Source organism: Rhinoraja longicauda, unplaced genomic scaffold (genome assembly GCF_053455715.1).
Source record: "Rhinoraja longicauda isolate Sanriku21f unplaced genomic scaffold, sRhiLon1.1 Scf000268, whole genome shotgun sequence".
Taxonomy (NCBI): domain Eukaryota; kingdom Metazoa; phylum Chordata; class Chondrichthyes; order Rajiformes; family Arhynchobatidae; genus Rhinoraja; species Rhinoraja longicauda.
This window is the reverse complement of record NW_027601486.1, coordinates 77786-103651: the sequence shown is the minus strand read 5'-3', so window position 1 is coordinate 103651 and position 25866 is coordinate 77786. Positions and strand designations below refer to the sequence as shown.

The 25866-nt window shown below is 48.9% G+C and overlaps 1 protein-coding gene across 1 annotated transcript; it reads right to left on the bottom strand.

Moving 5' to 3' along the window:
- Positions 1–10713: 10713 nt before the first annotated feature.
- On the bottom strand, positions 10714–24035 carry LOC144590719 (RING finger protein 225-like). The gene is made up of 2 exons (XM_078395145.1): positions 23993–24035; positions 10714–11300 (listed from the first exon to the last, which is right to left on the bottom strand). The coding sequence occupies exons 1-2, from the start codon at positions 24033–24035 to the stop codon at positions 10714–10716; spliced, it is 630 nt and encodes a 209-aa protein (XP_078251271.1).
- Positions 24036–25866: the final 1831 nt, after the last annotated feature.

Below are 25866 nucleotides of genomic sequence, written 5' to 3'. Positions count from 1 at the left end.
CACTTTCTCATCCGCTCCCTACACGTTAGGGGCTGTTTACAGAAGCCAATTAACCTACAAACCCGGAATGTAGGAGGAAACGGGAGCACCCGGGCAAAGCCCACGCGGTCACAGGAAGAAGCTACATACTATGTACAAACAGCATCCTTAGTCAGAATCAAACCTGGGTCTCTGTGGCTGTGAGGCAGGACAGGATGGCCCTGCAGAGAGTAGTGCGTTCGGCAGAACGCACCATGGGAACTACACTCGTCCCCCTGCAGGACCTATACATCAGGAGGTGCAGATCCAGAGACAGCAACATTATGGGGGACCCCTGCCACCCCAGTAACGGACTGTTCCAGATGCTACGATCAGGCAAACGCCTCCGCTGTCACGCTGCGAAAACGGAGAGGATGAGACGGAGCTTCTTCCCACAGGCCATCAGGACTGTCAACTTTTATAACCCCAGAGACTAAATTTTTTTCGACACTAATAGTAACTTATTAACTTTATTTATGTGCTGTAACTGTAATTCTTTTTTGTGCACAACCCGCAGGCATTGCCACTTTCATTTCACTGCACATCGTGTATGTGTATGTGACAAATAAATTTGACTTGACTTGACTTGACTCTACTGCTGCGCCACTAGTGGGCTGCAATGAACCATTAACCTTTGAACCAGTAAGCATTTCAGGAAACTTGAGGGATGTTGAGGCTTTATTGTGGAATGTACAGATTTGACGCTACAGTGCAGTGTAATGATCAATGTGAACTCATTGTACTGCATAACCTGTAGATGGTTTTCTGAGAAACATAAGATAGCTTCAAATTCCTTGCCGATAACATCTCAGATGACTTTTCCTGATCCCGGCACATAGATATAATCACTAAGAAGAGTTGACAGCACCCCGACTTTCTTAAGTTTAAAAAAAGTTTTGGCACGTCTCCGACTACAGTGCTCTAACAATCTTCCATTGATGTACTGCAGAAAATAAAACACAAAGTGCCGGAGTCAGGCAGCATCTCTGGAGAAAAACGACAGGTGACGTTTCGGCTCGGGACCCATCTTCTGTCTTCTTCTTCAGAAGGGTCGCCTTCTTCAGACCCTTCTGCCTAAAGAAGTGTTCTGACCCAAATCGTCACCTCTCCTTTCCCTCCTGTGATGCTGCCTGACCCGCTGAGTCCCTCCAGCACTTTGCGTCTACCTCTGGTTGAGTCATGGTCTGGTGCTTCAATTCTGATGCACAGGAGTGCAATAGACTGCAGAGAGTGGTGGCCACAGCCCTCCCCATCATCAAAAGCATCTATACCAAGCACTGCCTCAAGAAGGCGGCATCTATCATCAAGGATAACCACCATTTTCACTGTACCTATAATAAACGTGACAATAATAAACCTAAACCTAAGCCTAGATTTAAAAAAAGACAAAGTGCCGGAGTAACTCAGCAGGTCTGGCAGCATCTCTGAAGAACATGGACCGGTGACGTTTTAGGTCTGAAAAAGGGTCTCGATCCGAAATGTCATCTATCCAGGTTCTCCCATGGATGCTGCCTGACCTGGGTGAGTTACTCCAGCATTTTGTGTCCTTTTATCTCAGGAGGGAATCTATGTGGGGTCTGCTGCAGGCTCACGACCCCAAACCTCACCTATTCATGTGCTCCAGAGATGCTGCCTGACCCGCTGAGGTACTCCAGCACTTGGTGTCTTTTATTGGTAAGCCATCATCTGTGGTTCCTTGTTTCTGCAACTAAGCTTCCTTCTGAGCTGTAGGTTAGTAGGGAAATACCAAGGGATGGGGAGATGATTAGCTAAAGTTGCAGAAGCTGGGATATTTTGGCGGAAAGACTTAACACTGCTGAGTCACAGTTCACGTTAGTGCCTGACGACAGAGGAAATTGGCTCTTGAGGTTTCCTGACCTGCTTGTTCCCAGTCTGAGGACATTTTCGCTCATTACTCAGAATTCGCAGTCTGCCTGCTGACAGGTTTTGCATCCTGTTTGTGGGACATTTCCAATGCTTGGCCTTCCAAACGAGGGGAGCTGTGTAAATGTGTCGGAAAGAACTGCAGATGCTGGTTCATCCCGAAGATAGACACAAAATGCTAGAGTAACTCAGGGGGTCAGACAGCGTCTCTGGAGAAAAGGAATCAGTGATGTTTCGGGTCTTTTTTTTAGTTTGAAGTTACAGCGCGGAAACAGGGCACTGAGCCTGCGCCGACCAGCAACTCCCGCTTACTAGCACTGTCCTACAATTGCCAAGCCAATCAGCCTACAAACCTGTACGTCTTTGGAGTGTGTGAGGAGACCGAAGATCTCGGAGAAAACCCACGCATGTCACTGGGAGAACGTACAAACTCTGTACAGACACCACCTGTAGTCAGGATCGAACCCAGGTCTCTGGTGCTGTGAGGCAGCAACTCTACCACCGCACCACCATGCAGCCCTTCTTCAGACTGAAAGATAGAAAATGGCAGAACAGAAAAGGTGCTGCAAATTATGTGGCTGGGAATGGGATGGGCCATAAATGTCATTGGCGTGGAGTTTAGATTTATTATTGTTTTGCTATTATTATCATGATCATTAGATTTGAACTATGACGTGCACGAATCTGTGTGCAGTTTGATGTGTAAACACTTGCCAGAAACAACACCCAGGGATTTACCTGTGGTTAGAATGCAAGTGCTGGATTAACTCAGCGGGTCAGGCAGCATCTCTGGAGAACATAGACAGGTGACATAGAAACAAGGAACTGCAGATGCTGGTTTACAAAAAAGGACACGATGTGGTGGAGTAACTCACCAGATGAGGCAGCATCTGTGGAGGACATGGATAGGTAACACAGAAACAAGGAACTGCAGATGCTGGTTTACACTCAGGCCACAAAGTGTGGGAGTAACTCAATGGGTCAGGCAGCATCTGTGGAGGACATGCAAAGGTGACGTTTTGGTTCGGGACCCTTTACTCCTGTGCTACACTCTGGAATCTCTCCACACCTGTAGGAAGAATCAAATTTTCATCGATAGCCGATCTATGAGTCATTCCACCATTTCAGAGGAATGAATAAAATCCAGTCAAACCACTCATTGTTTTCTGCTCGGAATTTACAGCAACAGTTGTCATTTCCCAACAGATCACACTATTCCAGTCGTTGCTGGCTGTTAGTCGACAGAACAGGCCAACAGCAGGCTAATATTAAACAGTCTGACCTGGGGAGGGTAATGTATATTGTTTATATCAACGCAAAAACCATTATCTGTAAACTCAAAAAAACATTGCACCAAATCTTTTGAATCCAAGAAGTTGTGTAGAGATTAGGTCACCGTAATAATCCACCAGACACAAATTAAAATGCAAACTGGAGAAATGAAAGCAGGAATTGGCCATTCTGTCCTAAAATTATGTTAAATCTATTTGAGTATAGGAGCAAGGAGGTCCTATTGCAGTTGTACAGGGTCCTGGTGAGACCGCACCTGGAGTATTGTGTGCAGTTTTGGTCTCCTAATTTGAGGAAGGACATTCTTGCTATTGAGGGAGTGCAGTGTAGATTCGCCAGGTTAATTCCCGGGATGGCGGGACTGACATATGATGAAAGAATGGATCGACTGGACTTATATTCATTGAAGGATGAGAGGGGATCTTATAGAAACATATAAAATTCTTAAGGGATTGGACAGGCTAGATGCAGGAAAAAATTTCCCGATGTTGGGGGAGTCCAAATCCTGGGGGTCACACAGTTTAAGAATAAGGGGTAGGCCATTTACGACTGAGATGAGGAAAAAACTTTTTCACCCAGAGAGTTGTGAATCTGTGGAATGCTCTGCCACAGAAGCCAGTGGAGGCCAATTCACTGGATGTATTCAAGAGAGAGTTAGATATAGCTCTTAGGACTAATGGAATCAAGGGATATGGGGAGAAAGCAGGAATGGGGTACTGATTTGGGGTGATCAGCCATGATCATATTGAATGGTGGTGCTGGCTCAAAGGGCCGAATGGCCTACTCCTGCTCCTATCTTCTATGTTTCTAAAATCAAATAATTCAATGTTCATACCATTGGGTTGTATGGCAGCTCCTTGTTTCTACATTTTGGCAAGTGGGAGTCTTTTAGAGGTGAGGTTGGGAGAGATCATAGAGAGCATGTTGAGGTCAGAGTAAATGGGAACAGAGGCAGGTTGAAGGAACCCGTGTTGATAGCGGTAACAGGATCATTCCGAGTCAGCATGGATTTACGAAGGGGAAATCATGCTTGACAAATCTACTGGAATTTTTTGAGGATGTAACTAGGAAAATTGACAGGGGAGAGTCAGTGGATGTGGTGTACCTCGACATTCAGAAAGCCTTCGACAAGGTCCCACATAGGAGATTAGTGGGCAAAATTAGAGCACATGGTATTGGGGGTAGGGTACTGACATGGATAGAAAATTGGTTGACAGACAGAAAGCAAAGAGTGGGGATAAATGGGTCCCTTTCGGAATGGCAGGCAGTGACCAGTGGGGTACCGCAAGGTTCGGTGCTGGGACCCCAGCTATTTACGATATACATTAATGACTTAGATGAAGGGATTAAAAGTACCATTAGCAAATTTGCAGATGATACTAAGCTGGGGGGTAGTGTGAATTGTGAGGAAGATGCAATAAGGCTGCAGGGTGACTTGGACAGGTTGTGTGAGTGGGCGGATACATGGCAGATGCAGTTTAAAGTAGATAAGTGTGAGGTTATTCACTTTGGAAGTAAGAATAGAAAGGCAGATTATTATCGGAATGGTGTCAAGTTAGGAAGAGGGGATGTTCAACGAGATCTGGGTGTCCTAGTGCATCAGTCACTGAAAGGAAGCATGCAGGTACAGCAGGCAGTGAAGAAAGCCAATGGAATGTTGGCCTTCGTAACAAGAGGAGTTGAGTATAGGAGCAAAGAGGTCCTTCTACAGTTGTACCGGGCCCTGGTGAGACCGCACCTGGAGTACTGTATGCAGTTTTGGTCTCCAAATTTGAGGAAGGATATTCTTGCTATTGAGGGCGATTCCCGGAATGGCGGGACTGTCGTATGTTGAAAGGCTGGAGCAATTAGGCTTGTATACACTGGAATTTAGAAGGATGAGGGGGGATCTTATTAAAACATATAAGATAATCAGGGGATTGGACACATTAGAGGCAGGAAACATGTTCCCAATGTTGGGGGAGTCCAGAACAAGGGGCCACAGTTTAAGAATAAGGGGTAGGCCATTTAGAACGGAGATGAGGAAGAACTTTTTCAGTCAGAGAGTGGTGAAGGTGTGGAATTCTCTGCCTCAGAAGGCAGTGGAGGCCAGTTCGTTGGATGCTTTCAAGAGAGAGCTGGATAGAGCTCTTAAGGATAGCGGAGTGAGGGGGTATGGGGAGAAGGCAGGAACGGGGTACTGATTGAGAGTGATCAGCCATGATTGCATTGAATGGCGGTGCTGGCTCGAAGGGCTGAATGGCCTCCTCCTGCACCTATTGTCTATTGTCTATTGTCTATTGTATTGAGGATCCAGTGAGAAATAAGGAGGAATATTTTAGGTTTAGGCAGCTGGGATCAAGAAATTCCCTTGAGGAATATGTAGGAGTACGATTAATGGGAAATCGGGAAGGCAAAAAGAAGACATGAGATAGTCATGGCAGACTAGTTATAGGAAATCCAAAGAAGTTCTATAGATATTTTAAACGGGTAACAAGGGAGGGAATTGGCCTCCCTACAGGTCAATGTAGTCATATATGTGTCTAGCTGCAGGGGTTAGGTGCGGAGGGCGGCACAGTGGTGTAGTGGAAGAGCTGCTGCCTTACAGGGCTGGAGACCCGGGTTCGATCCTGACTACGGGTGCTGTCTGTATGGAGTGTGTACATTCCCCTGTGACTGCGTGGGTTTTCTCTGGCTGCTCCGGTTTCCTCCCACACTTCAAAGACGCAGTTTTGTAGGTTAATTGGCTTCGGTAAAAACTGGAAATTGTGATTAGTGTGTAGGATAGTGATAGTGTATGGGGGGGATCGCTGGTCGGCGTGGACTCGGTGGGCCAAAGGGCCTGTTTCCGCGTTGCATCTCTAAGGTCTAAAGTTAAATCAACACTTCTCAGCTGTATTTACTGAGAAGGTCATTGAGTCGAGCCATACAGCATGGAAACAGGTCCTTCGTCCAAATTTTTCCATGCCGACCAAGATACCCCATCTACACAAGTCACACCTGCCTGTGTTTTGCCCATCTATATACTAAAACTCTCGTTTGTTATCTTGTTTGTGACTGAACTTCAGCCAAAACGGTACACGATAGCGCGACAATTTTTGGCCCACCTTACTCACCATTGTCACTTTAGTGATAATGCAAGTAGTTTTATTGAAATTGGTGTTATATTTTAAAAGTTATTCACATTTTTAAGTTTAAAAGGAGGGGAGGGGAGGGAGGGGGGAGTGGGGGAGAAGGGAGAGGGGAGGGGGTTGAGGAGAGAGGGGATGGGGGGGAGGACAGGGTGCTGCAGGAGAGGTTTGGGCCCAACGGGTCTAGTATCTCTCTAAATCTTTCCTATCCATGTACCTGTCCCAATGACTTTTAAATGTTGTGATAGTACCTGCCTCAACTACATCTTCTGGCAGCTCATTCCATTTACGCACCACCCTCTGTTTGAAAAGGTTGCCTCTCAGATTCCTGTTAATTCTTTCCCCTCTTGACTCAAATCTGTGTCCTCTGGTTCTTGATTCCCCAAACCTGGGCACGGCTCTGTGCATCTACACTATCTATTCCCCCTCATGATCTAATACACCTCAACAAGATTATCTCTCATCCTCCTGCACTCCAAGGAATGAAGTCCTAGCCTGCCCAACCTTTCCCTATACTCATGGAAGCAAAGGAACTGGGGGACAAGAGTAGTGATGTGTTGGACACTATCCAAATAACAAAGGAGGTGGGGCTAGCAGTCTTAAAGAATGTTAAGGTGGACAAATTCTCAGGGCCAGCCCCGTTGTGGGAGGAAACCGGAGCACCGGGGGAAAGCCCACGCAGGTCATGGGGAGAACGTCCAAACTTTGTACCGACAGCACCCATAGTCAGGATCGAACCCGGATCTCTGGCGTTGTAAGGCAGCAACTCTACCTCTACGCCACCGCGCCGCCCCTAAGGCACCGGTCCTTCTATAAGATAGGGTGTAGTCCTGGTGTTCCAACCTACCTCATTGAGGACCGTGCAGTTTTTTCTGTGACTGCAACACCGTAACGCCGTGACACTATATTCTGCACTCCTGTATTTTTCCCTTTGCACATGTTGTACCTGTTGAATGAGCTGATTGCACTCATGTATGATAAGATTTGGCCAGATAGCATGCAATTTTTTCACAGTATTTCAGTGCACGTGACAATAATAAACCAATATCAGTCTCAATCAGTGATACTTGATAAGAAATCTAATCTCAAAACCAAAAACTGCTTCAGGGAAAAGTGGCCTTGAGGTTATCAGGTTCAACGAGTATTATGGCACAAAGAATGCCATTCATCACACCGGTACATTGGTTCAGTTTAGTTTATTGTCACGTGTACCGAGGTAGAGTGAAAAACCTCTGAAATGTTGGCCCATAAGACATAAAGAGCAGAAATAGGCCATTTGGCCCATCGTGTCTACTCCGTCATTCGGTCATGGCTGATCTATCATTCCCTCTCAACCGCGTTCTTCTGACCCCCCCCCCCCCCCGTAATCTTTGACACCCATACCAATCAAGGACCTGCCAATTTCCATTTTGAAAATACCCAATTACTTGGCCTCCACCACCATCTGTGGCAATGAATCCCACACATTCACCACCCTCTGGCTAAAGAGGTTCCTCCTCGTCTCCATTATAAAAGTACGTACTTTTATTCTGAGGCTGTGCCCTTTGGTCCTAGACTCTCCCACTGCTGGAAACATCCTCTGCACATCTGCTCTCTCTCATTATTCCTCTCATTATTCCTTCTTCTGAGCTCTGTGGACTTTTGCTTTAAAAGATGGTGTGGGATGGTGGTGGAGATCCAGTGGTTTCACTGGAGCTCTTGCTTGGTGTGGTCCATTTGTGACTCTGGTCACATGGCTGGGTGGTTGGTTCTCAGCCACACTCTGAAGTCTCAGAGGACAATTTAGTTTTTTTAAAGTTCTATGTTGTCCCACTCACTCACCCACTCCATTCACCCGAGGGGCCATTCAAAGAAGCCAATGAACCTACAACCACGCACATCTTTCGTGTGTGGAAGGAAACCCGGAGCCCCCGGAGGAAACCAACGCGGTCACGGGGAGAACGTGTAAACTCCGCACAGACAGCACCCGAGGTCAGGATTGAACCCGGTCTCTGGCGCTGTGAGGCAGTGGATCTACCAGCTGCGCTGCCGTGCCTAACTGTGAATATTTTCCCCGGAGTTAAACCATTTATTGAAAGGAACATTTCTCACAGTGCAGGAATTGAACCAAGCTTTGGTAAAACAGACTTAATTTAATATTTAAAACATCAATGGCTCACTTTAAAGAGAAATTCAGTCCTGCCAGACTTCTGACAGCAGATGAAATTCATATACCTCCACCTCAAAACAGTTTCAATTGATTAAATAAGAACAGACGTTATCAGTAAAAATATATTTATATATATCCAAAAGATACTTGTCATATGTAACATACAACGGATGTATGTCACGGCCAACTTATAAGCTGAGGTGTTTTGATGTAGACACAAGGAACTGCAGGTGCTGGAATCTTGAACAATGCACAAAGTGGTGGAACACGAAAGGGCACTGATTGCGAGAAATATTTACGCAAGGTAACCTACTGCTTGTTGTTTGTATCTTGTGTGTGCCAGCCCATTATTCTCAACTGAGAGTTGCACAAGATCTCAGTGGATTTATGCATCTGAATGCAGTCCAGGAATGCATACCGGGTCCTTGCAACATTTCAGAATGTCACAACACCTCCATTTAGATCCTATCACCTGGAACCCAATCAAGAGGAAGTCTTTCCGTCCAAAACACACCAACGACACACAAAATGCAAAACACAGCACTCAGTCCGCCTAAACCAACATGATCTCCCGGTTGCTAAACACTTTAACTCCTCTTCCAATTCACACACTTTCTGTCCTGGGCCTCCTCCACTGCCAGAGTGAGACCCAACACAAATTGGAGGACCAGCGCCTCATATTTCACTTGGGCAACTTACAACCCAACTTACAACCATGAATATTAACTTCTCTAACTTCAAGTAACCCTTGCTTTCCCTCTCTCTCCATCCCTCCCCTATCCTAGGTGTCACAAAATGCTGGAGTAACTCAGTAGGTCAGGCAGCATGTCAGGGAGAGGGAATGGGTGAAGTTTCGGATCGGGACCCTTCTTCAGACTGATGTCAGGGGGGCGGGACAAAGAAAGGATATAGATGGAGACAGGAAGGCAGTGGGGGAACTGGGAAGGGAGAAGGGAAGAGGACAGTGGGAGAACTGGGAAGGGGGGGAGGGGAAGAGGAGTAGGAGAACTGGGAAGGGGGAGGGGAAGAGTCCCACCGAACTTATTTCCACCTACCTCGACACCGTCCTATCTTCCCAGTCAAATCTCTCCCCACCCATGTCCAAGGCACCTCACATGAAATTGCCGCTCCCCCATCCTAGTTCTCCGACTAGTTTGACTGTCCTGATTAAACTTTACTTTGTATGCCTCATTGTCACCTTCCCCTAGCTAACAATGCTCTATTCAACATTTTTCCGTGATCTCGGTCCCCTTGGATCTCACGTTTTCGCACCTTACCCTTCCACATCTCTCGTGTCCCTCTCCCGGTGACTTAGTCTGAAGAAGGGCCTCGACCCGAAATGTCACCCATTCCTTCTGCATGCACATGATCATATCCCTCTACTCCCTGCACTTCCATCTGCCTATCTATGGCGTACATCTCCTTTCGCTCCCGCAGATGTGAGTTTCATTGCTGCACTGGCAGCAGTCCCTTCAGTTCAATGGGCTCCCGAGGTCTGGAATCCCAAAACACACCCTGCTTCGGACGGTTCAGCTCTGTTGAGGAAGCCGTCGTCCACCTGAGATGGTATCTCTTGCCACGGGACCTTCCTCAGATTCGCACTTCTCCGGTGACTGGGATGGTCCTCAGAGTTTGGGAGATGGTCCTCAGAGCTGGTGATGCATTGGGACTGTCCACCAAACATCTCCTGTGACCGTAGACGAGAGGACCACGAGGAAGACCATCACGTGGAGGTCCGATGCTGAGGGGCGATGATTGAGTTGAGTTTGCGTTTCTCTACGGGCAAAGTCCGGGCAAAGTCTCTACGGGCAAAGTCCAGGCCCAGATGAGTTTGTTGCTGGGTCGATAAGGGAAAAAGTCTTAGCCCAGTTGAGTTTGTGGCTGTGTCTATAATAGCAAAGTCCTATCCCTGATGAGTTTGCAGATGGCTTTGTGAAGACAATATCCCGGACCCGAGGTGCCAGAAGAAAGATGTCTCGGGACGTGTGTCCATGACCAGAGCTTGGCTTGAAGTCCGTGGCACTGATGGAGCTCGTCCTTGATGGGGAGACACAAAATGCTGGAGTAACTCAGCAGGACAGGCAGCGTCTCTGGAGAGAAGTTCTCCTCCTCTCTCCCAGGAGAGTTCAGCAACATCCTCTCTCACTGCTCCTCCCCTCTGTGATTCCTCCTGCTCTCCGACAAGTTCTCATCCTTGGTGGGATTGGGGTTGAGAGGGGGGGGGGGGGTGGGGTGGGGTGGGGGTGCGAGGGGTTGTTGGGATTAGGGACGTGTCGAGTTCTGCTGCCGGTTGGTGACAGAGGGCACGATGACGAAGATAAAGACCCCGGAGATGACGAGGGCGATGGTGAGGAGCACCACGCACAAGATGGCCATGTAATAGCACCACCTGGAGCGGAAGGGCATGTTTTGTCTGGAGCCGCGTCTCCTGGTCGCCGGCTGGCCCACGTCCAGGCTCATGCTGATGCTGTTGACGGGCTTGAGGAAGGAGCCCGGCTCCGGAGCCTTGGTGTAGAGCTTGCCCTTGTCCCGGCTGAAGCGGATGCTGGGCACGGTCTGCATGCCCGAGGGCAGGTGTGACAACACGGCCTGGTTGTTGTCGAGGGCGGGGAGCCCCTTGCCCGACGGCAGCGGGGTGAGGTGGCGGCAGAAGGGGCAGGTGACCGCGCTGACGTTTTCCGAGGACACGTTGATGCGGGCCAGGCACTCGAGGCAGAAGGTGTGGCCGCACCTCAGCAGCTTGGGCACCTTGAAGACGTTGTCGAAGGGCGAGAAGCAGATTACGCAGTCCAGGTCGGTCAGCCCGCAGGCGGAGGCGAGGCTGGCACGGTCACCCGTGGGTGGGTCGCCTGCGTGGGAGATGACAGGTCAGTTTACATTAGCTCAGTTTGGAGATACAGCGCGGAAACAGCCCACCGACTCCGCACCGACCAGCGATCCCCGCACACAAATACCTTCCTGCGCACTCTCGGGACAATTTACACATATACCAATCCGATTAACCTACAAACCTGCACGTCTTTGGCGTGTGGGAGGAAACCGGAGAAACCCCACCCGGTCACGGGGAGAACGTGCAAACTCCGCAGAGACAGCACCCGTAGTCAGGGTCTCCGGCGCTGCAAGCGCTGTAAGGCAGCAACTCTACCTCGCTCTACCTCGGAGCGTCTCCCGCCCCACCACATCTCTTCCCCGTCCAAGGCCATTTAAAACTGAGGTGAGAAGGAACTTTTTCACCCAGAGTTGTGAATTAGTGGAATTCTCTGCCACAGAGGGTAGTGGAGGCCAACTCACTGGATGGATTTAAGAGAGAGTTAGATAGAGCTCTTGGGGCTAGTGGAATCAAGGGATGTGGGGAGAAGGCAGGCACGGGTCATTGATTGTGGACGACCAGCCATGATCACAATGAACGGCGGTGCTGGCTCGAAGGGCCGAATGGCCTCCTCCCGCACCTATTTTCTATGTTTCTATGCAACCCAACCCCACACTCAGTCAAATCATATTCACACAGTGGCGCAGCAGTAGAGTTGCTGCCTTTCAGCGTCAGAAACACGGGTTCAATCCTGACCACGGGTGCTGTCTGTACAGAGTTTGCACATCCTCGCTGTGACCGCGTGAGTTTTCTCTGGGTCCTCTGGTTTCCTCCTACACTCCAAAGAGGTGCAGGTTTGTAAGGCCATTGCCTACTGCAAAAAAAAAGTTCAATTGTCCCTGGTGTGCAGGATAGTGCTAGTGTACAGGGTGATTGACCAAAGGGCCTGTTTCCACGCTGTATATCTAAATTATGTTTCAGTTGAGTTGACGAGACTATGGGGAGGACAAAATGGGATTAATGTGGGATTGATGGAGTGGTAGGTAGGTTTTGACAGAACAAAGAGGATTTGTAAGAGAGGAGGAAATGGGTAGTTGACGGTCAGCACGGATTTGGTGGGCCGAAGGGTTTGTTTCTGTGCTGTTCCAGGTCTCTGGCGCTGTGAGGCAGAATCTCCACCCGCTGAGTCACTGCGACACTGTTTACATTTAAAGTCTCACCAAAGGCTCGCACGACGCAGGAAGGCTTGTGGGCAAAATAGGTTACAGGGAAAATTAGTGGGGAATTAAATTGCTCTGTGAGGCAGTATAGCACCTGTAGTCTGGATCGAAACCTGGGTCTCCAGGTGCTCTAAGGCAGCAATTGATTATTACGGATGTCAGGGGTTATGGAGAGAAGGCAGGAGAATGGGGTTGGGTGGGCCGGTGGGGTGAGATAGATCAGCTACGATTGAATGGCGGATTAGACCTGACGGGGCGAATGGCCTGATGGTGCTCCTATCCCTTATCCCTTATGATCAGATGGGTCGAATGGCTGCCTTCCACGTCATAAGGAAATGTGGAAATAGCTGGTTTGGGTGGGCATGTGAGTTTGCTATGTTCATTGGGTTAGAAGAATCATCCTTGCGCTGTTTGGCATCATCTGGAATGCATAGATCAAGAGGGCCGCGTGACGAGATTCAGTCGTACTCAGTCAAAGGCAATCAGTTTAGTTTAGAGATACAGCGCGGAAACAGGCCCTGCGGCCCACCGAGTCCACACCGATGGACTCCAAGCCTCTTTGGTCCGCCCTGACCAGCAATCACCCTGTACACTAGCACTGTCCTGCACACCAGGGACAATTGACCTTTTTTTTTTGCAGTAGGCAATGGCCTTACAAACCTGTACCTCTTTGGAGTCCAGAACAAGGGGCCACAGTTTAAGAATAAGGGGCAGGCCATTTAGAACTGAGATGAGGAAAAACTTTTTCAGTCAGAGAGTTGTGAATCTGTGGAATTCTCTGCCTCAGAAGGCAGTGGAGGCCAATTCTCTGAATGCATTCAAGAGAGAGCTGGATAGAGCTCTTAAGGATAGCGGAATCAGGGGGTATGGGGAGAAGGCAGGAACGGGGTACTGATTGAGAATGATCAGCCATGATCACATTGACTCGAAGGGCCGAATGCCCTCCTCCTGCACCTATTGTCTATTGTCTATTGACCAGCGATCACCCGCATGCCAGTTCTATGTTCTATCCCAGTTTTGTGTCCTGCACACTAGCGCCAATTAACCAACAAACCTGCACGTCTTTGGGATGTGGGAGGAAACCGGAGGACCCAGTGGAAACTCACACTGTCACAGGGAGAACGTGCAAAACTCTGCATGGACACCACCGAGGTCAGGATCGAACCCGGGAATCAGAAGACATAGGTTTAAGGTGAGTGGGGTGGGGTGGGGGTTTTTTTTTTTGGGGGGGGGGGCGGGTGGAGGGGGGCGGATGGAGGATTTAATAGGAAACTGAGGGGCAACATTTTTACACAAAGGGTGGTAGGCTTGTGAAATTACCTGCCGGAGGAGGTAGTTGAGACAGGCACTATCACAACATTTAAAAAACATTTGGATAGGTACATGGATAGGAAAGGTTTAGAGGGATATGGGCCAAACACAGGCAAGTGGGACTAGAGTTGATGAGGCATGTTGAACAGCATGGGCAAGTTAGGCAGAAGGGCCTGTTTCCCTCCTGGTGGACCCTATGACTCTGGCACAATGAGGCAGCGGCTCTATCGCTGTGTACTGTGTGCTGTGTGCAGTTTTGGTCTCCAAATTTGAGGAAGGATATTCTTGCTATGGAGGGCGTGCAGTGTAGGTTCACTAGATTAATTCCCGGAATGGCGGGACTGTCGTATGTTGAAAGGCTGGAGCGATTGGGCTTGTATACACTGGAATTTAGAAGGATGAGGGGGGATCTTATTGAAACATATAAGATAATTAGGGGATTGGACACATTAGAGGCAGATAACATGTTCCCAATGTTGGGGGAGTCCAGAACAAGGGGCCACAGTTTGAGAATAAGGGGTAGGCCATTTAGAACGGAGATGAGGAAGAACTTTTTCAGTCAGAGGGTGGTGAAGGTGTGGAATTCTCTGCCTCAGAAGGCAGTGGAGGCCAGTTCGTTGGATGCTTTCAAGAGAGAGCTGGATAGAGCTCTTAAGGATAGCGGAGTGAGGGGGTATGGGGAGAAGGCAGGAACGGGGTACTGATTGATAGTGATCAGCCATGATCGCATTGAATGGCGGTGCTGGCTCGAAGGGCTGAATGGCCTACTCCTGCACCTATTGTCTATTGTCTATTGTCTATTGTACTGTGCTGCTCTCTTGGCCACTTGCCCAAAACCAGTTGATATTGGTTGATAGGATAAATGCAAGGGGGTAAATACTTGGAGAAATCTCCAGGGTTATGGGAAAGGGAAGTGCAAGGTAGAATGAGTCAACATTGTACATTGGACATTGTGTGGCACGGTGGTGCAACGGTAGAGTTGCTGCCTTACAGCTCCAGAGACCCAGGTTCGATCCTGACTACGTGCGCTGTCTGTACTGTTTGTACGTTCTCCCTGTGATAGTGTTTCCCTGTTTCTCTGGGTGCTCCGGTTTCCTCCCACATTCCAAAGACCTACAGGTTTGCAGGTTAATTGGTTTTGGTAAGAATTATAAATTGTCCCTTGTGCGTAGGATAGTTCTAGTGTACAGGGTGATCGCTGGTCGACGCGGACTCGGTGGGCCGAAGGACCTAGTTCCGTTAAGTATCACTAAACAAAACTAAACTAAACTACACTAAACTAAACTAAACAGGGAGCTCTGTTAGAGCACGGTGGGCCAAGCAATCTTCAGTTCATGCAGTAGGATTCTTGCTTCCACTGCATGTCAGAAAGCAACAAGGAAGAAACCAAGTTTAAAAGTTTTAAACAAGGCGTTTGTTTCGCAATGGCCATTGGGCTCATTGTCGGAATTTGAGAGGGTGGATGAGTTACCCTGTCAATATGTTGGGACTTTTACAGCAGTGTCCATTTGTGCAATTGAGTCGAATGGCAGGTGCTTTACTAGTCAACCACAAATCGCTGGGCCCACAAGGAAACCAAGAGTCAACTGGGCAACGTTACTGGAGGAGTAGATATGATCACATTCCTTTTGCTGGAGGATGTTCCTGATCAAGGAACATCCTGCAGCATCCTAGAGCTTGCTCCAGATCCTAGAGCTAATCACTGGTCATCTCGCGTTGTTGCGGGTTGTGGACACTGTTGAGTTGAGTTCAGTTTAGTTTATTGTCACGTGCACCGAGGTGCAGTGAACAGCTTTTGTTGAGTCTGAAGAAGGGTCTCGACCTGAAACGTCACCCATTCCTTCTCTCCCGCGATGCTGCCTGACCTGTTGAGTTACTCCAGCATTTTGTGAATATATACCTTCGATTTGTACCAGCATCTGCAGTTATTTTCTTATACTATATAGTTTTTGTTGAGTGCTAACCAGTCAGCGGAAAGACAACACATGATTACAATTGAGCCATCCACAGTGTGCAGATACAGGATAAAGGGAATAATGTTTAGTGCAAGATAAAGTCCAGTAATGTCTGATTAAAGATACTCCGCCAATGAGGTAGACTGGAGTCGGGACCACTCTAGTTTGTGGTAGGATGGTTCAGTTGACTGATAACAACTGGGAAGAAACTGCACCTGAATCTGGAGGTGTGCGTTTTCACACTTCTGTACATCTTGCCCGATGGGAGAGGAGAGAAGAGGGAATGACCTGGGTGAAACTGGTCCTTGATTATGCTGGTGGCCCTGCCGAGGCAGCGTGGTGTAGATGAAGTCAATGGAAGGGAGGTTGGTTTTCGCGAGGGTCTGGGCACCTTGGCCATTCCCTCTTCTCTCCTGTCCCATCAGGCATAAGGAACAGAAGTGTGAAAGCTCACACCTCCAGATTCAGCGACTGTTTCTCTCAGCATGGCAACTGAACCATGCTTCCACAGAGAGCAGGCCTGAACTACCATCTACCCCATCGGGGACCCTTGAACTATATTTTCTGGCTTTACCTTGCACTCACGTTATTTCCTTCCACTGATCTTATTCCTTATCCGTACACTGTGAATGTAATCACTGCTGATTGTAATCATGTACAGTCTTTCCGGTGACTGGACAGAAGAAAACTAAAAAGCTTTTCGCTGTACCCTGGCACACATGACAATAAACAAAACTATGGGGTGGGAGCTGCTTTACGTCCTCGTCGTCCACCCTGGGTAGTTCTACAGAACTGGCAAAATTTGCAGCAAAGCGTCAACTATGGTACTCTGAAGCACCAATTGCCACTTTTGATTGTTGTAGTTGACATACGAAAGAAGCAGAACAAAACTATCAAACGAATGTTGAATTCTCCAACTTCAGATAACACACTGCGCGGCACAGTGGTGTAGCAGGTAGAGCAGCTGCTTCCCAGTCCAAAAAGACCCAGACTTTCAATGTTATCTGTGTGGAGTTTGACAATAGACAATAGACAATAGGTGCAGGAGGAGGCCATTCGTCCCTTCGAGCCAGCCATTCAACGTGATCATGGCTGATCATTCTCAATCAGTACCCCGTACCTGCCTTCTCCCCATACCCACTTGACCATCGATCACCCATTCAGACTAGTTCTATGTTATCCCACTTTCTCATCCACACCTTACACACGAGGGGGCAATTTTCCAGGGGAAATTAAGCAACAAATCCGTAAGTATTTGGGATGTGGGAGGGAAGCCACACCCGGAGGAAACCCACACAGTAAGTACTGAAAGTAAGCGTGCAGGTACAGCAGGCAGTGAAGAAAGCTAATGCATGTTGGCCTTCATAACGAGAGGATTTGAGTGTAGGAGCAAGGAGGCCTGCCTGCAGTTGTACAGGGCCCTGGTGAGACTGGAGTATTATGTGCAGTTTTGGTCTCTTAATTTGAGGAAGGACGTCCTTGCCATTGAGGCAGTGCAGCGTAGGTTCACGAAGTTAATTTAGAAGGATGAGAGGGGATCTTATCTAAACGTATAAGATTATTAAGGGGTTGGACACATTAGAGGCAGGAAAATTTTCCCAATGTTGCGGAGTCCAGAACAAGGGGCCACAGTTTAAGAATAATGGGTAGGCCATTTAGAACGGAGATGAGGAAAAACTTTTTCAGTCAGAGAGTTGTGAATCTGTGGAATTCTCTGCCTCAGAAGGCAGTGGAGGCCAATTCTCTGAATGTATTCAAGAGAGAGCTAGATAGAGCTCATAAGGATAGCGGAGTCAGGGGGTATGGAACGGGGTTCTGATTGAGAATGATCAGCCATGATCACATTGAATGGCGGTTCTGGCTCGAGGGGCCGAATGGCCTACTCCTGCGTCTATTGTCTATTGTCTATAATACCTGTGATGGCTGGACTGTCATATGAGGAAAGATTGGAAAGACTGGGCTTTTATTGACTGGAGTTTAGAAGGATGAGAGGGGATTATTTGAGACGTATAAAATTATAAAAGGACTGGACAATCTAGATGCAGGAAAAATGTTCCCAATGTTGGGGGAGTCCAGAACCAGGGGCTACAGTCTAAGAATAAAGGGGAGGCCATTTAAAAATGAGGTTGGAGGAAACTTTTTCACCCAGAGAGTTGTGAATTTGTGGAATTTTCTGCCACAGAAGGCAGTGGAGGCCAATTCCCTGGATGAATTTAAAAGAGAGTTAGATCGAGCTCCAAGGGCTTGTAGAATCAAGGGATATGGGGAGAAGGCAGGCACAGGTTACTGATTGTGGATGATCAGCCATGATCAACATGAATGGCGGTGCTGGCTCGAAGGGCCAAATGGCCTCCTCCTGCACCTATTTTGTATGTTTCTATGTCACAGGGAGAAGTTGTAAACTCCACACAGATAATATCCGAGGTCAGGATCGGACTTGGGTCTCTGGCGCTGTTAGGTGGCAGCTTTACCAGCTGCGCCACCATGCCACTCTGTCTTTCTTCCTGTCGCCATCAGGACTATTTGTACCTGCTATCCTCTCTTCTCTTTACCGTTGTGCATATAGTCGTCCTTACTAGGCATGTCCCTGTATACCACAACCACATCAGCCACAAATTACACAATACTAGTACCTTATCCCACATAGTGCCACTCTATCAGGGTAACTCCCTTGGTTTCATCCACATTTCACTGTGATCCAGGCTGGCATGTTTCTCAGTGTGATAAGAAGGATCTGCACCATGCAGGTTTAAACCAAAGACAGGAGTAACCCAACAGGTCAGGCAGTCCATCTGGCAGAAAAGGATAGGTTCATACGTTTTGGGTCCGAATGTGAAACGTCACCTACCCATGCTCTTCGGAGATGTACAGTTTAGTTTATTTTCCCGTGTACCGAGCTACAGTGAAAAGGTATTTTTGCCTGCTATCCGTGTCGGAAAATAACTGCAGATGCTGGTACAAATCGAAGGTATCACAAAATGCTGGAGTAACTCAGCAGGTCAGGCAGCATCCAGGAGAGAGGGAATGGGTGACGTTTCGGGGCGAGACTCTTCTTCATGCTATCCAGTCAGTGGAAAGACAATACATGATTACAAATGAGCCATTTACAGTGGACAGATGTATAATAAGGGAATAACATTTAGTGAAAGGTAAAGCCAACAAAGTCCGATCCGCTGAGTTACTCCAGCACTTTTTGCCTAATTTGTGTCTAAACTGCTGCCTCACAGTGCCAGAGACCCCAGTTCGATCCGGACCTTGGCTGCTGTCTGTTTGTGTGGACTTTGCACGTTCTGTCTGTGACCGCCTGGGTTTCCTACAGGTGCCCTGGTTTCCTCCCATATCATGTGCGTTTTTTTGCTTAACTGCCCCCCTGTAAATTGCACTTACTGTGTAGGGTGTGGATGAGAAAGTGGGATAATATAGAATGGGTGCGGACCGGTGATCAATGGTCGGCGTGGACCGAACCAAACCAAATCAAACCAAACTAAACTACTACTGGGGAAATGGAATTCCCACCACATCAGCAGAAAGCTGTAGTTTAGTCTAGTTTAGGGATACAGCGCGGAAACAGGCCCTTCTGCCCACCGCGTCCGCGTCAACCAGCGTTTCCTGCACATTAATGCTATCCTGCACACTCTAAGGACAATTTTTACATTTACCAAATCAAGTCACCTACAATCCTGTACGTCTTTGGTTGGTAGTTGGAGGTTTTTCTGAAGAGATGGTCCTAGCCGGTCACACTATTTGTGTCGGAAGGAACTGTAGATACTGATTTATATGGAAGATAGACACAAAATGCTGGAGTAGCTCAACGGGTCAGGCAGCATCTCCCAGGTGAAAAAGAGTAGCTGATGTTTTCGGTTGAAACCCTTCTTCAGTCTGAACTGAACGACTGTTTAGTTTTAGTTTAAAGATACCTAGTTGAAACTGGCCCTTTGGCCCACCAAGTCCACACCGTCCAGCAATCACCCGTACACTAGTTTTATCCTACACCCGAGGGGCAATTTACAGAATTCAATTAACCTACACACCTGCAATTCTTTGGAATTTGGGAAGAAACCGGTGCACCCGGAGAACACCCACACTGTCACGGGGAGAACCTACAATCTCCGTACAGAAAGCACCGGTAGTCAGGATAGAAGTCGGGTCTCTGGCGCTGTGAGGTAGCAACTTGAATGAACGAATGAACGCATGAATGAATGAGTGAGCTCAGAAGACTATCGGAACACAGCTACCAGCCTTGGAGGGCAAAGACAGCACACGATGCCTCAGAAAAGCCACCAGCATTCACAAAGACTCCTCACACCCCTGCAATAGTCTGTTCGAAATTCTACCATCGGGCAGACGCTACAAGGCCTTCCACGCCCGCACCTCCAGGCTCAGGAACAGCTTCATCCCCAGGGCCATAGCTGCTATGAACCGGTCCTGCTGAGCCGGATGGCCACATCACACAGCGAACCGGCACAGACCTACTTGAACTTTATTCTGTTTTAAAACTGTTTCTAATTTTGTTTCATTGGGTTGTCTAAATTTATACTGATTAGCTAATTAATTTATTGCATCGTATGGAAGGCGCATTCCCAATCCATTTGTACCCCTGTGCAATGACAATAAAGAAATATTGTATTGTATAAATAAATACTTTATTGTCACATGTGACAAGTCACAGTGAAATTCTTTGTTTGCATACCCAAGGAAAGCAAATAGTCGCCATGCAAAGGGAGCCGACATCGTTACAATGCAGACACAAAATGCTGAAGTAACTCAGATGGACAGGCAGCATCTCGGGAGAGCAGGAATGGGTGATGTATCGGGTTGAGACCCTTCTTGATTCTGCCTGTCCCGCTGAGTTACTGCAGCATTTTGTGTCCACCTTCGATTTAAACCAGCATCTGCAGTTTTTTTTCCTACACATAGGTACCAAGTATCCTGCTTTGTTCTCCCTTTCCTCCCTCCTGGTGGGGGACGCTGGGTCATCCACGGTTCCTCCCCCTCCCTCACAGCAGCCCCCCCGTCCCCCCCCCCCCCAAGTTGGGAAATCCACTGCTGTGCCACAGTGCTGCCCCAGAAATGTACAGATGTCTATCTAAGGTCTCTCTGTCTGACAGTCTGTGAACATCCCCAGTAGTGGATAGCTTGCTCTTGGTTCTTTGGCCTTCTGACTGCACTCATTGACTCCTGAAGGACATTGGCCTCCTTCCACCATGGTCACACCCCCCCTTTGTCAGGAAGGCTCAGAATTCAAGGCATTTCTGGCTTTGTGCCTGGCTGCAGACACTCCTGTTGTCGTGCCCAACAATTAAAATTTGATTGATCTCATGCCAGAATTAGTTACAGCTAACACACACGGGGACCTGGAAGATATAGGCCTGTTAAATGCAGCTCAGCGGCAGGAGGTGATCTCGAAACCTTCCCAAGTCCCTGGTAAATTGCAGCCCCAACCAAATTTGCAAAGTTGAATTTGACCCGAACAAATCAGTCTCAAGAAGGGCCTGGACTCGAAACGTCACCCATTCCTTCTCTCCTTTGGTGGTAATGGAAGAAGTTTAATTGAAATCGCTGTTATACTTTTAAAGTTATTCACATTTTTAAGTTTAAATCTATCTCCTGGGGAGGGAGGGAGGTGGGTGGAGGATAAGGGGGATTGAGTGGGGGGGAGGGGAAGGGGGCGGGGGAGAGGAGAGGGGGCTGCACCAATGCAGGAGAGCTTTGGGCCCAACGGGTCCACTTGTTCTAGTATCCCACTAAATCTGTCCTATCTATGTTCTTGTCTAAATGTTTTTTTTAAACGTTGCGACAGTAACTGCCTCAACGACCTTGGTGTTCTGGTTTCAGTTTAGTTTATTGTCATGTGTACCGAGGTAGAGTGAAAAGTTTTTGTCGCATGCTAACCACGTACCAAAAGATGTTTGCAGGTTAATTCTACTCCTTCTCCTCCTTTGAGGCAGCAGAAACTATGTAACGCCCTCCAGGCGCTGTCGCCAGTGCAATGTGCTGTGGTCAAGGGGGCGTGAGGTCTACCCCTCCACCAGGGGGACGGAGGACAGCGCAGTCGAAAATGCGCTGTTTTGCTGGTCTGCTCCACACACCCAGGCTGCTGATGGACGCAACCCCCAACATAGAAACATAGAAAATAGGTGCAGGAGTAGGCCATTCGGCCCTTCGAGCCTGCACCGCCATTCAATATGATCATGGCTGATCATCCAGCTCAGTATCCCGTACCTGCCTTCTCTCCTTACCGCCTGATCCCGTTAGCAAAAAGGGCCACATCTAACTCCCTCTTAAATATAGCCAATGAACTGGCCTCAACTACCTTCTGTGGCAGAGAATTCCACAGACTCACCACTCTCTGTGTGAAGAAATGTTTTCTCATCTCGGTCCTAAAAGACTTCCCCCTTATCCTTAAGCTGTGACCCCTGGTTCTGGACTCCCCCAACATCGGGAACAATCTTCCCGCATCTAGCCTCTCCAACCCCTTAAGAATTTTATATGTTTCTATAAGATCCCCCCTCAGTCTTCTAAATTCCAAAGAGTACAAGCCCAGTCTATCCAGTCTATCCTCATATGAATGTCCCGCCATCCCAGGGATCAATCTGGTTCAACGATGCATGTTGAAATTGAACCGGCCGAACCCTGTGCGGAGACGGTCCAGGGCTACTCCCATCTCGAATGAACATACGACTGAATCTTTCAAGCGCTGTGATATGCACTGCTGCACAAGAACACGTCTGATTCCACTCCGCAGAGTGCGGCGGGTGTCACTGAACGAATTGGTTTCTCGCAGTCTCCCCGTCCCACGCTCCCCAATCTCTCCCCACCCCACAACCCCCGCCGCCGGCTCGGTGAAGGCGGGGAGTGGCCACCGAGGACCAGGAGCCTGAATTTCGCTTCGCAGACCCGGATCCGTTCCCAACTCCCCCCCCCCCCCCCCCCCATTGTCTTCACCGCGGAACTCGCTGACATTTTAAAAGTTTTGTTTATTCACAAAACGCTGGAGTAACTCAGCAGGTCAGGCAGCATCTCAGTATATAGATGGGCCAAATGCAGGAAAGTGTGACCAGCAGGTCAGGCAGCATCTCAGGAGAGAAGGAGTGGGTGACGTTTCGGGTCGAGACCCTTCTTCAGACTTCTCATCAGAGTGAAGAAGGGTGTCGACCCGAAACGTCACCCATTCCTTCTGTCCTGAAAAACTGCTGCCTGACCTGCTGAGTTACTCCAGCATTTTGTGAATAAATACCTTCGATTTGTACCAGCATCTGCAGTTATTTTCTTACACTTTAAAAAGTTTGCGGCGAGAGCGCCCGTCACAAGCCGGCTGCTAACCCTCTGTGGGCAATGTTTGTGCTGTAGTAACTCAGCGGGTCGGGCAGCATCTTCAGTTTTTTAAAAACAAGTTTAGTTCAGAGATACAGCGCGGAATCAGACACATTCGGCCGAGCGCTCGCACTATCGTACACACACAAAGGGACAATTTACAATTTTTTGCTCTGCCAATTAGCCAATTGACAATGTTTCTGGCGTGGGGGAGGAAACCCGGAGAAAACCCCACGCGAGGACGCACAAACTCCGTACGGACAGCGCCCGTAGTCAGGGTCGAACCAGGGTCTCTGGCGCTGTGAGGCAGCAACTCTACCCGCTGCCCCACCCTTCTCCGGAGAACATGGACAGGTGACGTTTCGGGTCGGGACCCTTCTCCAGAGTCCACGTTCTCCGGAGATGCTGCCTAACCCGCTCAGTTACTTCAGCACTCTGTGTCTTTTTTTGTTTTTTGTAAACCAGCATCTGCAGTGCGGCCTTCAAGGGCCGGACGGTGTCATTCTTTCTAACAAACATTCCCCATTCTCTGGGCCTCAACCCGATAAACATCAATTTCCTTTAAAAAAATGGGTCTGAAGAAGGGACTCGCACGACCGTTTACCGCCTTCCCTCTGACTGCCGCTAGCCTCCAGTCCACACACTGGGGAGGGGGGGGGGAGGGCGTTACAGTCTCCGATTATGTACCCCCACCACCCACTCCTCACCTTGCCCCCCCCACTCCTCTTCCCCCCCCCACTCCTCTCCCCCCCCACTTCTCTCCCCCCCACTCCTCTCCCCCCCCACTCCTCTCCCCCCCCCACTCCTCTCCCCCCCCCTCCACCCCTCTCCCCCCCCTCCACCCCTCTCCCCCCCCCTCCACCCCTCTCCCCCCCCTCCACCCCTCTCCCCACCCCTCTCTCCCCCCCCCCCCTCCACCCCGTCCGACTCACCTGCGTGTAGCTCCGATCTTACGTCTGCTGGACTATTCTCCATCTTCGCTGTTTGAGCCGGTGCTTGCCTCTCTCCCGCTTGCTGCTGCTCAGTAGCAGGTATACTACAACCTACCAGTCCACATGCAGCGCCCCGAATAATCGTCCGGCTCTCTCTCTCTCTGCGTGCCTGTCTGCCTCTCTCTCTTTCTCTCTCTCTCAATCAGCCGCCTTCGGCGCAGCTTTCAAAGCTGGTTTCTCAAAAAGCTTTTCCGGGACTCAGTTTAACAGTCTTGTGTCCCTATTTACACGCTCTGATTTCTGTCCAGGTCATGTATTCCGGATACTTTCGCCCCAGTGTTCTGGGTTCTGGAGGGTTTGCGCGGCGTTTTGAACTCGACCACACAGGTAGACAGGTGCCCGCTCGCCTCCGCTTGCCCTGTGTGAACTTGGAGCCGCGGCAAGCGGTTTTCTGCCCAACTCCCGTGACGCCCAGCGCTGGTTCAGCCTGTTTTACCTGCTGCAGCGCCGGGCGTCTGTTGGTCTTATGCCAAGAGACCTGGCGGGCTCATTTCAGCCACAACGGTGGGGGAGGTGGGAGAAAGAGTGATTAAGTGGGGGAGGGTGAGAGATGGGGCGAGGGGGGAAAGGGGGAGGGAGGGAGGATGGAATTGTCACACATAGGAGGGAACTACAGATGCTGGTTTACACCGAAGACTGACTCAAAATGCTGGAGTAACTCACAGGGACAGGCAGCATCTCTGGAGAAAAGGAATAGGTGATGTTTCGCGTCTTCAGACTGAGAATCAGTGGAGAGGGTAGGGGAAAAACTAGAGGGATGAAAAGGTGTAAAGGAACAAACAATTACCCCTCATGTTCCTATTAAACCTTTCCCCTCTCACCTTAAACCGATGTCCTCTGGTTCTCGATTTCCCTACTCGGGGCAAAAGACTGCATTTACCCAACCTACTCCTCTCATGACCTTCTATGATAGGATTACCCCTCATCCTTCTGTGTTCCAATGAATAAAGTCCTAGCCTGCTCTACCTCTCCCTGTAGCTCAGGTCCTAGAGAATCTAATTTGTTCTGTTATCATATCATATCATATATATACAGCCGGAAACAGGCCTTTTCGGCCCTCCAAGTCCGTGCCGCCCAGCGATCCCCGCACATTAACACTATCCTACACCCACTAGGGACAATTTTTACATTTACCCAGCCAATTAACCTACATACCTGTACGTCTTTGGAGTGTGGGAGGAAACCGAAGATCTCGGAGAAAACCCACGCAGGTCACGGGGAGAACGTACAAACTCCTTACAGTGCAGCACCCGTAGTCAGGATCGAACCTGAGTCTCCGGCGCGGCATTCGCTGTAAAGCAGCAACTCTACCGCTGCGCTACCTTTCATTCCATTTGTTCCTTGTACCTTTTCAAACCTCTAGTTTTCCTCTCCCCTGACTCTCATTCTGAAAGGTCTCGACTGGAAAGGTCACCTGTTCCTCCTATCCAGAGATGCTGCCTGACCTGTTGAGAATTTTGTGTCTTCCTGAGATAGGTTGGAGTACTGGGTTCAGTTTTGCTCACCATGTTCTTGGAAAGATGCTGTCAAGCTGGAAAGGGTGCAGAGAAGATTTATGTGGATGCTGCCAGGACTCAAGGGCCTGAGTTTTTGGGAGAGGTCGAGCAGGCTCGGACATTTTTCCCCTGGGGCACAGGGAGGATGAGGGGTAATCTTATTGAGGTGTACAAGATTGTGAGAGGAATATACTGTGATATCATGAGAGGTAGAGTCATAGAGGGGAGATACATTTCCTCCCGGTGGATGCAACAAGGACTACAAACCATCATGGCTGCCAGCAAAAGACTACAAAACCCATAGTCAGCAGGGCTGCC

Bases quoted from the DNA above. Each gene is read 5' to 3' on its own strand.
- LOC144590719 (XM_078395145.1), bottom strand. From the start codon at position 24,035: ATGGAGAATAGTCCAGCAGACGTAAGATCGGAGCTACACGCAG. The intron at 11,301-23,992 runs GTGAGTCGGACG...TCTCCCACGCAG, and splicing joins AAGATCGGAGCTACACGCAG to GCGACCCACCCACGGGTGAC.